At 43.4% G+C, this 14,285-nt stretch overlaps 1 protein-coding gene across 1 annotated transcript in view; it reads right to left on the minus strand.

The window, feature by feature from the left end:
- The window catches only part of DMC1 (DNA meiotic recombinase 1), a 42,229-nt gene that overhangs the window by 7,287 nt on the left and 20,657 nt on the right, over window positions 1-14,285 (minus strand). The window contains exons 10-12 of the mRNA XM_074226935.1: window positions 13,313-13,386; window positions 13,104-13,218; window positions 12,145-12,205 (exon numbers count right to left, since the gene is read on the minus strand). Coding sequence (XP_074083036.1) covers window positions 12,145-12,205; window positions 13,104-13,218; window positions 13,313-13,386 — 250 coding nt within the window. The remainder of the gene's footprint in view (window positions 1-12,144; window positions 12,206-13,103; window positions 13,219-13,312; window positions 13,387-14,285) is intronic.

Consider the following 14,285-nt stretch of genomic DNA (forward strand, 5'->3'; position numbering starts at 1 on the left):
CCAGAGGCAGTAGAGGAGGAGCCGGGATCCAGATCCAGATTCAGAGCTCTTCCTACTTTTGGGGGTGGCCACCCAGGCCTATACCAGCAGTGTCAACTTAATTGGAAACAAGAGTCACTCAAAATGGTTTATCTCTGCTTCACTGTAGTTTTATTGACTTTGCTAAATAGTTCCCAATCATATTTTAATCTGGTTCAGGCTGCACTGGGAAGAGGCCATGTGGTTACCTGGCCTATACCTATCTAGTCATTACTTCATTCCATTTGGCTTGTATTAAGCTTTCCAGGCACTAGGAATGCCGAGTTAAAAACAAACCTAGGCCCTCAGTCAAATCCAATGCTCCCTCTCTCCCACCACACTTCTTGTTTAACAATTTTATTAATGAATCCAATAAAGGCATGGGTGGCCTGGTTATCAAATTTTGGATAAGAAATTGGGAGGGAAAGCTAAACACGGAATCAAGATCCCAAAATATCTTAACGAACTACAAGGAAGAGTTGACTCTAATAAAAGATGAACAGTTATAAATGAAAACACTCTAGTAGAAAAACCAGCTGGTAGTTCTGGCTAGAAGACCATTCCCATGAAGATGTAGGAATTTTAGTGGAAGGCTAACTCAGTGTGCACCAACAATGTGATACAGCCATCCCTGTACACCCACTTAGGCAAACACAGAAAAACACAATGTCCACCTATGGACTGGCCCAACTCTGGCATAGAGAACATGATGTCCAGGGGTGGCCAGGAGGGAGAAGGAAGCTAAAGCCACTGGGATGGTTGAAGGAGCTGGGGATGTTTTACTTCTAAAAACTTTCTGGGAAAAAGCTACCATCAATTAACTGAAGGGTCATCTTGTAGAAAAGAGATGATACTTCATTCACATGGTCCCATGGGGCAGAATCAAGAGCGGCAGATGGAGAAGAGAGGCCAATTTCAGCTCTACAGAAAGAAAAGTGTCCTCACTGAGAGAGTAGGCCAGAAATAGAACACTGGCCTCAAGGGGGAATGGGGATCCATCTCTGGCTGGGGGTGGGGGGGGGTGTCCTCAATTGGTCCAGGCAGACCTGGGCTGGGCTAGATGATAGCCTCTAGTTGAATCCAGGACTCTTCCTGGCCTTCTACACAATCCAGTCACAGTTCGAGGGGTTGCTTGGCCAGACCCTGATTCCATTCCTGACCCCATTCCTACTCCCCATAAATGGCACCTTCCCTTTTTAGAATATATAAGCCTCTTAAACAGAGAGCTTATTGTCTGATCTTGCTATCCCTTATACTTTTTGTCTCTTCCTTAAGGATGATTTCTCTCTCAGCACACTCAATTTGGATCAAGGTACAACATGGAAACAAAATAAAGACTGATAGATTGCTTTCTGTGGGGGGGGGGGAAGGAAGTAGGATTGGAGAAAAAATTGTAAAACTCAAAATCTTTAAAAAGAAAAAAAAGAAAAAAGAAGAATATAAGCCTCTCAAAGGCAGAGTCTGCTCTGTTGTTTTTTACATGCCCAGGGATCACTGCAGTGTTTGGCACATAATCAGAGCTAATAAATGCTTTTAAAAAATTCAATTCTTCCACTATAAAGGCCCTGGGAAAGAAGATGCTATCCATCTCCGGAGAAAGAATTGATAAATAGGAGTATGCAGCGTATGGTTTTGCATATGTTCATAAATCTGCATCAAATGGAGGCCTTCTCTAGTGTGGAGGGGGAGATGCAAGAGCAAAATGCTAAAGCAGAATGAGGAAGGGATAGAGTGTCATGTCTAAGGTCAAGAAGACCTGAGTTCAGGGGAAACTAGGTGGTGCAGTGGATAGAGCACCGGCCCTGGAGTCAGGAGCATCTAAGCTCAAATCCAGCCTCAGATACTTAATTACTTAGCTGTATGACCTTGGGCAAGTCACATAACCTCATTGCCTTGCAAAAAGAAAAAAAGAAGGCCTGAGTTCAGATCCAGCCTGGACACGTCTCTTAACCTTGATTGCCTCAGTTTCTTCACTTGGAAGATGAGCTGGAGAAAGAAATGGAAACTGCTACAGTACCTTTGCCAGGACAACACCAAATGGGATCATGAAAAGTCAGATGAGACTAAAACCTGACTAAAGAACAATTTAGTAAATTTAGTACTATTCTGGTGCTTTGATTAAATAATCAGGTATGTGAAAAAACCTGTAAACATGGTGACAGAGAAACAACTAGTTTGAAGACCAGTTGACTTTGAGAAGGAACACACACCCTAGGAAAGGGACCACACCCAAGTTCTGGGGCTGGGGTGGAGAGGAAAGGATAAAGGGCGAAATCATCCCTAGGTGATAGCTCTGCATGATAACAGAAATGACCCAGAGCTGGGGGAAGGGGGGAAGAGAGAGGAGGGGTCTCTGGATGCAGGGACAAGGCTGCCTTGAGGCTCCACTTGGATTCCCTGCCTGTAGCAGAGGAGTTTAACAGAAAGTGGGGCAGTGATTCATCCCAGATGTGAGGCAGAGATGGGATAGGTCTAACTGAAGTTTCTGCAAACTGGTGGGAGGAAGAAAGAATGGGTGAGGGAGGAGGGATAAGAAAGATGAGGCCACATTAGGAGCAGACTCAGCCTGACCAAGGACTCCACAATGCAAACAGTTCCTCTTATCTCTGCCAAGGTTATCTGCAGTCTTCCTTCCCTGGCCTCCCCCATACCATCTGCCCTCTGGGCTCTGCAGTCACAGGACTTTTTAGGGTGAAGGGAGTCTTAGGGCAGAGAAGGACCATGACCTTGCCCAGGCACTGATTACTTATGTGACCTTGGCTCAGTTTCCAAACTTTTTTCTACCTCCATTTGGCTCAAGATCTGTACAATGAATTGAAAAGTGACTATTTTTTTTCCAGTGTTCCTGTCAGTCCTGAGGGCCTCGAATATGCTTGGCCCCTCACTAGAAACTGGGACCTGGGACAGTCATGGACACTTGTAAAATGAAGCTGGCTTTGCAGGCTTCATAAATGCCAAATGCTTATCAAATGATTAACATTTCAGCAAATATGCTGTGGTTCTATCTTCTGTATTTGTAAAGACTTGTGGATTGACTGATATCTCACAGAAAGAAAACTGAATTTGGAAACTGAGAACCTGGTATGACCCATGACCCCTACATCTTTCTACCTGTTGTCACTGGACAAGTTGCTTCCCATATCTCATCCTCAGTTTCCTCATCTGGAATTTTGAGGGGTTAGAGCCAAAGATCTTGAGGATCCCTTTCAACTCTAATACCTGCACTATCTACCTTCCCAAGGTTCTTGTATGGATATTTGGTACTAGAATTTACAAGAAGTAGTTATAGGGTGATCAGGTTGGGTCATAGGGGTCTTTAAGGTTGTGGGAGTTAGGCACTCTGAGGGACTCCTTGGAATTTGTTTTATGTACTGTCTCCAACACCGCCCCACTTTGGTCTTGGAAGTGATGCTCTGGTTGGGGGGGAGGGGTTGAGGGACCAGCCTCCTTGTTTTACAGGAATCTCTTCCAATTCTGGCTGAGAGTCAGGGAACCAGCTGGGGTTGCTTCTCAGGAGCAATCAAGAGTCTTTGCTAATGGCTCTATGTCTTACCAAAGTCAAGGGCTTTACACAAATGATATCACTGAAATCTCAAAATAACCAGGTGAAGGAAGCAACACAGGTATTATTACTTCCATCTGATAGCTAAGACAACACAGGTATTATTACTTCCCATTTGATAGCTGAGAAGACTAAATCTTAGAAGGGATGGGAATGAGACTCCTCCAAGGTCATAAAGCTAGTCAGAGAGGTAGGATTTGAACCCAGTACCACCTGAGCCCAAGTACCACACTCTCTCCTCTAGGGCAATCTGATTCCCTCCTAATCCTGCTAAGGATTTGTGTGAACATAGCAGGTCACTGAAGGAAGTGCATGTTGGCTATCCTTTAGCACAGAAAATCACAACTTTCCCATCAGCCCCTTCACATGGCTAATTAACTCTTATCTGGAGTTAATTTTATGTGAATGAATGCTAATTACTTAATAGGTACAAAGTTTGTGCTAAGAAGACCTGGAGATACAAAAAGAAAAGGGAAATGGCTCAACTCTCCTGGAGCTCACAGTCTAATGGGGAAGTTTTCTGATACAAGTCAGAAGGAAAAGTCCCAAGTTCCTTGGGGACAGCAGCAAAGTAGGTCATGGATCTTCTTTGATGCCTTTTCCACTGATTAAATAGCATCCATTTCTAAGCACTTTAGTAGACATTACAAAAACAAACAAAGGGACAGCTAGGTGGAGTAGTGGATAAAGCACCCCGGCCCTGGAGTCAGGAGTACCTGGGTTCAAATCTGGTCTCAGATACTTAATAATCACCTAGCTGTGTGGCCTTGGGCAAGCCACTTAACCCCATTTGCCTTGTAAAAACCTAAAAAACAAAACAAAAAAAAATCAAACACATTTCAGAACTCCTTGGTGTCAATGGGAGACAGGCATATATTCTCTTTCCCAGATTTTCATATACTTTTTTTTTTGGTCTGAGGTCAAATTTGAACTCAGGTCCTCCTGATTCCTGGGCCGGTGCTCTATCCACTATGCCACCTAGCTGCCCCAGACTTTCATATATTTGACAAGTCCTTGTGGCCAGGTTATTCAATCAGCCAGCCAGTCTTGAGACTCAGAGGAATGACCTTTGGAACCCAATTCAGGGGTAGATGAAACATTGGCTTTCCAATCTCCATGGGACTTTGAGCACCCTCCCAGGGATGCAGAGGGGTATGGGGAGAGAGAGAGGCACCAAGGGTGGGAGATGGAATGTTTGGATTTCTGACCTGCTATATCCTTACAACAAAACCCCTTTGTAAAAGCTTAAAAAAAATTTTTTTAAAAAGACAAGAAGAAGGGAGATGGAATTTTGCTGATGAAGAATAGCAAGTAAGCAATTTTGCTGGAATGTAGGGGAGTAATGTTTCATTAGGCTGAAAAGGTAGCCCAGACTGTAGAGGGTTCTAAATAACAGAGAAGTTTGTATTTCATTTTAGAGGCAGCAGGAAGTCATAGGAGTTTTTGGAAAAGACAAGTGAACCAATGCATTCTCTATTCTATGAATACGGTACACAGAGATAGAGTGGAGAGGTGAGACAATGAGGCAATTTCAATAGTATGAGGACTGAACTAGTGCAGAGGCCTTGTGAGTGGAGAGGGGACCAAGATGAAAGATGTCATGAAGGTAGATTGGATATGGGGGTGGGGGGAGTGGAGTAGGAAAGCAAGGATGACTGAGATTGTGAACCTGAATCATTGGAGGGTTCCTGGTGCTCTCAACCAAAGGAGGAAGTCAGAAGGGCAAACAGACTTAGTGGGGACTGAGGGAGAAGATAATTGTTCTGGTTTGAGATACCTAGCTGGAAATGCCCAATAGGCAGTGGTGATCAAACTAGAACTCAGGGGAGAAATTGGAACTAGATGGAGAAATCTGGGATGATCACAGGAACTGATGAGTTCCCCGAATGAGAGAATGTAAAGGCTCAGAGAAGATCCAAGACAGAGCCCTAGGATACACCCACAGAGAAGGGGCAAGACATGGATGATGGTCCAACAAAGAAGACTGGGGAGAAAAGGTAGGAGAACTAATGTTAGAGAAAATAGAGGGCAGAGGGTGGCTAGGTTGCACAGTGGATAAAGCACCAGCCCTGGACTCAGGAGTACCTGGGTTCAAATCTGGTCTCAAACACTTAATTACCTAGCTGTGTGGCCTTGGGCAAGCCACTTAATCCCATTTGCCTTGCAAAAACCTGAAAAAAAAAATAGAGGGCAGAGAGTATCCAGGGGCTGAGTGTGGTTGGAAGTGTCAAAGCCTACAGAGAGGTCCAGAAAAATGAGGATTAGGAGATCTCAGTCAAATGCTTTTATTCTAAAAAATAATTAGGAGAGGATGGACATTTTTCTATCAAACATGGACTTATAAAGCTGCAGCCCGTAGTAGAATATCCTGTTTGAAAATCTGCCTGTTTCTCACACCCTTGATGTGTATGTTCCTCATTTTTATAAAGCTCTTAGTGAGAAGAAAATAGACACATCGGTTGGATGTCCCATTAATTACCTATTTTCAGCAATAGCACAATTCATGATTTTTTTCAGTTGTTTGACATCTCCTTTTAAAAATATCTAAAGAATTTATCCATCAATGCTTACCAAATTGATTTTTACTTAAGGGTACAGATTTTTACAAATGAGATCTGGTCAGGCTGTTCTTCCTATTTTTTCTTGCTTAGAGTCATTTACACCTCCTCCTTTAGCACATCGGACATGGAGATGTTAGAGAGCCAAACATGGGAACTCCACAATCACTGAAAAAGGAAAACGTATGCTAGAGAATGCTCAATGAGCCACCTCATTTTCTTTCTTTCTTTTTTTTTTTTTAGGTTTTGGCAAGGCAATGGGGTTAAGTGGCTTGCCCAAAGCCACACAGTTAGGTCATTATTAAGTGACTGAGGCTGCATTTGAACTCAGGTCCTCCTGACTCCAGGGCCAGTGCTCTAGCCATTGTACCACCTAGCCACCCCGAGCCACCTCATTTTCAACTGGTTTTTGTCTTTCTTCTCTTTAGCATTTTCCAGGGTTCCTGGAATGATATGACTTAACTTGGCCCAGACCAAAGATTTCTATGAACTCATATTTCCTACTTTTTGTTACTTTATGTGCTCCACTGGTCCCATCTCCTCCACAAGACTTCACAAATGAATTTACATTTTAATGCAGCATTTCCCTTGCCTGCTCCACCTTTCTAATTGGCAAAGAGGTCAAGTATTGCCAGGCCATGATGATTTCCAGGGTTTTTTGTCCTCTTTGTTACAGTGATTGCATTGGTTAAGCTTCCAGAAGCAATGGTGATAGTCTCATTGAAATCTTTTCTTTGTTCTATTTTCCAGGATAAATAGAAATAATTCCAGAGGGCTCTATTGTAATTTCATTTTGTATCATCTTTTCATCTTCACTTTCTAATTTGGTAATGATTTTGATCATTCTTTTAACACATTTGATTGTTTACAGGTTCAGAAATGACTCATAGCATCCTGAATTTAGAACTATAAGCAATCCTAGAAATCATTAAGGCCAACTTCTTCATTTTAAAATTAGGAAACTGAGACTTTAGAAGGTTAAATAATGTGCCAGCACTCTATCCACTACACCTAGCTTTCTCTGTAGTCTTCCCTTTCCATCCTTTAAGATACAGTCAATTTAATTTAATGGGGGGGGGGTTGATATTTCAAGTTTTAGCATGATGTAATTTTTCTTGAAATTTTAACAATGGGGTGGCTAGGTGTCACAGTGGATGAAGCACCGGCCCTGGAGTCAGGAGTACCTGGGTTCAAATCCGATCTCAGACACTTAATAATGACCTAGCTGTGTGGCCTTGAGCAAGCCACTTAACCCCATTTGCCTTGCAAAAAAACCCTAAAAAACAAACAAAAAAAAGAAATTATAACAACTAAAATTTCATGAGTTATTACTAGGGCTTCAGGGTGGATAGAACAAGGTCAAAAGACATTCTATTTGGCTCTTGTTTAATTCCAGAAAACACCCTACCCCTATGGCTCCTTTCATTTTCCCTCTTTTCCTTCTCTTCTCTTTGGAGAAGGAAGAAAAAGGAGGACTGAAACCTATTCCAGTTTGGAGAGAGAGAGAGAGAGAGAGAGAGAGAGAGAGAGAAAATGTATTTCTCCATAGTGGCTGTACTCCTTCTCCTCTTACATCAGTGATACAAAAGTTTACTCTTGAAAATGGATGGGCCTGGGGGGGGCTAGGTGGCAAAGTGGATAAAGCACTGGCCCTGGAGTCAGGAGTACCTGGGTTCAAATCCGGTCTCAGACACTTAATAATTACCTAGCTGTGTGGCCTTGGGCAAGCCACTTAACCCCATTTGCCTTGTAAAAAACCTAAAAAAAAAAAAAAAAGATGGGCTTTCCAGCATGAAATCCACAGTAGCTTGATCTTTGACATAAAGGTCAGAGAATCTGGCTGAATGAAACTTTACAGCCTACTGAAGTATCAGGTCATGCCAAGGGAACATTATTACTTAACTGTATAAGCTTCCAAAGTCACTATATGACTCCCAACATTATAATGTTCCTACTTGGGCTCATAAGACAACTCTGAAGTCAAAATCAGTGAGAACATCCCTCCTGCTTTTTTGCTAGGTCCACCATCTATCCAGCCGGGGCATGGGGGCTTGGCACACTGGTGATCCTTGGACCTTTTGTCCCTGGCCTTCCTTGTTTATGTCATTGCATTTCCATTCTTTATGCGGAGGCCTCGCCTGGAAATCACTGCTTGGAGGGATCACACAGAAGCAACTCGACTCTGTAATTTTGTTCCTTTTAATCCGACATACCATCAAGTATAATACATAGGATATAAGCCTCAATTATTGTCATCGCGCTTGGGGCCTCATACCAATTACAGGGAGATGTCTCTGACAGGCCCCAGGCAAGCTGCAGCTTGGAGTTCCTCAGTCAGAGGAACAAAGAGCTGCCTGCTGCCTTCCGGGGATCTGTGCAAACTGTATTGGAAATCCTTTTAATGTCTGAAATGAGCACAGTTTTCTCCCCAGGTTATGGGCGTTTTGTGCTTTGGCCAAAGATGTGTTGAATTTGTATTGATGTGATTGAATATATTTCAAATGTACTAATTAGAGTGAACTTGGTTCTCCCATAACTCATTGGGAAGAAAGAGACCTTATTTCATAAACCAGTTTACACACTACAAGTATTAGCCTTGGTTACCCTCTGAACTCTGACCTTTTAAATTTTCTTCCTGTTTCCCTCTCATTCACTATTTCCCTTTGATTGATTATTATTATTATTCCTATTGGTTCAAAGTGGTTTCCTTGCTTTTTAAATTTGCCATGACTGTGGAGACACACATGCATGTGTTTGTACATACATGGATTTCTTTGCACGCACACACACACACACACACACACATATGCATGGAGATAGGAATCTGGAGCCCCTACCTAACCTGACTCATGGGCTCTCATCCCCTGCCTCACTGGATCCCAACAGTCTGGGTCTGTTCACAGTTTCTCCCCAGTCCTGAGTAAGGAGCCTCATGGTGCTTTTCCCTTAGATTTCTTTATTTGAACACAGCTCACTTCCTCCTCCTGAACCAATGAGTCATTTTCTCTTTTTAAAGCTAGCCTTAAGCTAAATAGAAATGGAAGGTTTTAAAATTAATCTCTGTGAAAAGTGCCTTGTGCCTCTCCCATGAGGGAGCTTGATAAAATAAAGGAGATGGGCTTAACCCTTCAGAGACCAAAGACCAGGAAGTGCTGATGGCTTTCTTGGCCTTCCAGGCAGGTGGTTGAGTTTTGTGGTGAGGTAGCACTGTCTTCAGCATCCCCAGAATGAGCCAATGCTTTCACTTTTTTAGGGTTTTGGTTCTTTTTTGGGGGGGGTATTCTTAATTTCATAGGAGGATATGAGGGACATTGTTGGATAGATGTTTTCCTGAAAAGGATCTGGGGTTTGAGTGGACTCCAAGTTCATTAGGAGTCAGCAGGTATTGCAAGGCCTTAATTGTAGAAGGTAACTTCACACAGAGATCCACCGACCAATAGAAGGTGTAATGACCAAGGCTCTTATGATCAGCGTAGACAACAGCCACCACATAAAGAATGATGAAAGGGATCATTTCAGAGAAAACTGGGAAGAGCTCTATGGACAGATGTAGAGCCAGGTGAACAGAATGAGAACAATGTATTCAGTAGCAACAACATGGTACAGAAAAGCAACCTAGAAAGATTTGAGAGCTCTGGCCAATGCAATGACCACCCATCGTGCCAGAGAATTGATCAGGAAACAAGCTATCACCTGCTGAGGGAGAGAGTAGACCAGAGGAACAGAAAGATATTTGGAGGTCACTATATGAATCTCTTTTGCCTAATGAGGCTTATTAGGGGAATTATTTTTTTCTTTGTATTTAGGTGGGACAGGGAGCTAATGATAGGACCAACAAAAATGAAGAAAATGAAAAAAATGATGAAAATAAAAAGAGGATCATTGAAATATTTTTTAAAATGCACACAAGAGAACTGAAGTTTTCAAAGAAGCAGCATAGCTTTGAAAGTAACATGCTTGCTGGCCTTGGATTCAGGAGGACCTGAGTTCAAATTCAGACTCAGAAACTTAATAATTACCTAGCTGTGTGACCTTGGGCAAGTTACTTAACCCCATTGCCTTGCCAAAAACAAACAAACCCCCCCCCAAAAAAAAAACCCACAAAAGGAACATGCTTCTAAAAACCAAAAGTATGTGAGATATTTGTGTCTTCACATACAGCCCTCTTTTTTTCTAGTCTACTTTGCCTGTGTACATTTTCTTTTTTCTTCTGGTATTGGATAATTTCAGAATTTTCAAAAACACTTTCTTTGAAAGACCAATCCATTTCCATATAGTTTGTAGAATTCACAAAACCATATCAAATTTCTTTTGAATGCTTCATTTCATCTAATCCTTGCTAGTTTATTTCTTTAGCTTTGAAGTAATATCACTATATGACTCAGAGCTGTCTGGAATGCTGATTAATGCTGATTAATACGTGTGTGTGTGTGTGTGTGTGTGTGTGTGTGTGTGTGTGTGTAATCAGGAAGGTTTGATCATTTTTGTCATCTCCCTTTATGAGAATTCCATCAACCAAAACAGACCACCCCACCCTCACTCCCCCCCTCACCACCGGTGACAGAAATCAAAGAGACAAAGAGAGGCTGCCAGTGAGTTTCTCAGGGTCTCAGAGTCAGTTTCCAAGAGGAGGGACTTGAATTCAGTCCTGACTTCAAGCCTGTTGCTATAGCCAATCGACCACACTGCCACATCCTGAGGACCCATCATGCTTGATTCTTAGTGTTGACACCCAGATTGAGGATTCTCCCTGGTTTATCAGGGCCTGCATATAGACAAAACCTAGAGAACTTGACCCGGATCAGAAAGACTCGGGTTTGAATCCTGTCTCAGACACTTACTAGTCATGCTTATCATAGTGTCTGGTATGCTATAGATGATTAATAAATGTTTGTTGACTGACTGTGTGACCCCAAGCAAATCAGCTGATCTCTCAGTCTCACTTTCCACATCTGTAAAATAGAGTCAGTAAGAGCACCCTGGGAGACCTGTTATGGACAATGCCATCCACATCCAGAGGAAAAACAAAACAAAAACCATAGAAATTGAATGTATATGTTCACTTTTTTAAAATTTCTCTTCTGTTTTTCCTTCCTATCCCATGTTTTTCTTTCTTTTCCCTTAATCCTAATTCCTCACACAAAAACATATCGAACACAAATAAACATGTACAAAGTTTACTAGACTGTTTGCGGCCGAGGGAAGGAGGTAGGAAGGAAGGATAGAGGAAAACAGTGTAACTCATAAATATGCAAATGGATGTATGATGTAAAATTTCCAAAACGTGTAAATGGAAAAATAAAATATCAATCAAAAAAATGTCTAGAAGCAAAAATAATAATAATAATAATAAGAGCACCTAGATCACAGGGTGGTTGTGGGGATCCAAAGAGAAAAAGAAGGTCTTTGCAAGCCCTGAAGAGCCACAGACATGTGAGCTGTGGGGTCATTCATGTGCCCCCTGTATTGCTGATTACCAACTGAACCACTAGCAGTCTCACTATGTGTATGATCTTTGCAGGGCTCCAGAAGGCTCTGCTAATGAAGGACAAACTCTAGGCCAGGGCCCCTTCACCTGGTTTGAGTCCTGGAGGAGCCCTTGACAGGACCCTTCTCAGAATTATGGTTTAAACTCAGTCAATAAAACAAAGGATGACCAAGAAAATGGGTTCTACTGAAATACAAAGATCAGGAATACTTGTTCAGGAAGCTTCTGGAGCCCCCATCCAGAACCACTCCCCCAGAAGCATTGGCCAAGACAAATCTGGCAAGGGAGGGGCTTTCTGTCTGCCTGTAATCTGAGGCCCAGCTGGCTGGAGCAGGACCCGCTGCAGGTCAAAGAGAGGGAGGGGCAGGCTCCATCCCAGCAGGATCCCACCAATGAGATCATAGCTCCTGCCAGGAGGATGCTGGGCAGTTCTCTTGGTCCTCCTTCTACCGACTCACTCTGAAGCAAAGTAAAGCCTGGGAAGGAGAAGGGACCAGGAGAGAATGGAGCTTACTTACGTCATGGTTGCCCCGGGATCCGCTGTCATCTGATTGGTCACAAACACAGCCACGTTGTATTCTGCAGGAAGGAAGAAAAAGATCAAGCTAAGGAAAGGGGCCCAGGCCCTATCCCTGGGGTTTTTCACTTTCCAGGGTATAGAGTTATTGGTTCCTGAGTCTGAAAGAGCAACATACCCACCCATCTCCATCCCCACCCCTCCACCCCCAGGTCAGGGAACTGTATTAAATGGACTTATTCATTGAAGTGACACCAAGTGGATCTTCAGGGTTTATTTTAAGAAAGGTGTCCAGCTGTTATGCAGGAAATAGACTTGGAGCCCCTAATCAGCTTTCACAGAGAAAGGGAGGCCATAAGCCTGAGATGGACTCAGCCACAAAGCCAGGCAGGACAGAAGCACAGCTGTCATTTCCCTGAGTTTAGGTTCTTGTCTATTCCATAAGAAATCTCCCTAGTGAACACAAAGACACTATCCCTAATCAGGAAGCATTAACAGGGCAGGTTTTGGCATCAGGAAGGACCTGGATTCAAATTCCACTGTTTACATTTTTGTTGTGGAGTCATTTTTTGAGTCGTGGGTCATGGGTGGGGTTTCCTTGGCAAAACCACTGGTGTGCTTTGCCATTTTCTTCTCCAGCTCATTTTATAGATGAGGAAATTGAGGCACACAGCATGAATTGACTTGTCCAGGGTCACATAGACTTGCTCAGGGTCTGAGACCAGATTTTAACTTGGGTCTTCCTGACTCTAGAGCCATCCATGTTAACTAGTATTATTGTTACTGTTTCAAGACATGGAGCTTAGAGGCAGTCCACAAAGTGAAGGCAATTAACATAGCAACCCACTTTGGAAGTCAATGTCAGTGGTCATAATCCAGCCCCATCCTCTAACTGCACAGATGAACCAGGCCCAGAGGTGGGGGAGAGACTCGATCCATTTGGCCCAAAGGATCACCCACCTTCTGATATTTTCTGAAGTCGAGACAACATCTGGGCCAATTTCTGCTGCCGCTCAGCTAACTCACCCCGGCCACTGAAATCCACGCGGAAGAGCGCCATGATTGAATCAATGATCTGTAGGGGTCGAGGACAAGAAAGAAAGAATGAGCAGAAAGGGAGGAATGAAACCCAGGGATGCTCAGGGGAGGGCAGCTGGGGCAGCCTGTACCAGAAGCTTGAAGATGCCAGCCTCCTCATGGAACTTGGCAGCCACGTAGTCCAGCAGCTCCATCTGATGTTCACCTGGTGGGAAAGACGCCAAGGGAAAGTCTCAGCACCTAAGAGAAACCTGCTGTCCCCACCCATGACCTACTGGGAACCTCAGAGCACCAGAACTCTCCCCTTTGCAGAACACTTTCCCTTCAACCTCTGTAGTAGCCACAGATGCTGCAGTTTTTCAAAAAGGCCAATAATTTGATTTACTACTTCAAGGGGCAGAAGCCATGTGGATGCTTTTTAAGATCTAAGAGGGAAATGACAATCATCCCTAACTGCTAAGCCACTAGAGACAAGTCAGAGGCACCAAGTCAACTAACAAGCATTTTGAGTGCAAGGGGCTTCATCTTATCTCTGGTTGACAGAGGAGGAAACTGAGGGCTAATAGAGGAGCTAACTCACCCAAGGTTGTTGAGCTCAAGTGGCCAGGATCTTTCATGTTAGAGAGAACTGCTCACCAGGTAAATCAGTATTGCCAAATTTAGACTGATAATAGGGAGAGGCAGCCAGCCTTGACCTGTGATATCAGGGTCACATAGTATTATTTATGAAATTTTAGAACTGCGGGCCTGAGAGGGACCTCTGCATCCTCTGATCTCCCCCATTCTAGAGCAAGAATTCTCAGGCCTGGGGTCTGGGAACTTGGGTTTGTCACAGATTTTGAAGGCAGGATTTCAATTTGGGGTGTTCCAAAGGTCTCTGTGTTGTTTTGACCTGGAAGATGCCCAGTAAGCTTCCTCCACATTTCATTTTATATCCAGGCACTGCCGGATGGATTGAGAAGATTCCATGACTCCTAGAGGGGGTCCTGTGGGATCCTTACTAGCAGACATTCCACCTTTGTTTCAGGACCCCACTTCACTAGAGGCAGGTCATTCTGCTCTGTTAGGAGGCTTTTCCTTAAAATTTCCTTAAAATAGATGGTC

This window comes from Macrotis lagotis, chromosome 2 (genome assembly GCF_037893015.1).
Source record: "Macrotis lagotis isolate mMagLag1 chromosome 2, bilby.v1.9.chrom.fasta, whole genome shotgun sequence".
NCBI classification, from domain to species: domain Eukaryota; kingdom Metazoa; phylum Chordata; class Mammalia; order Peramelemorphia; family Peramelidae; genus Macrotis; species Macrotis lagotis.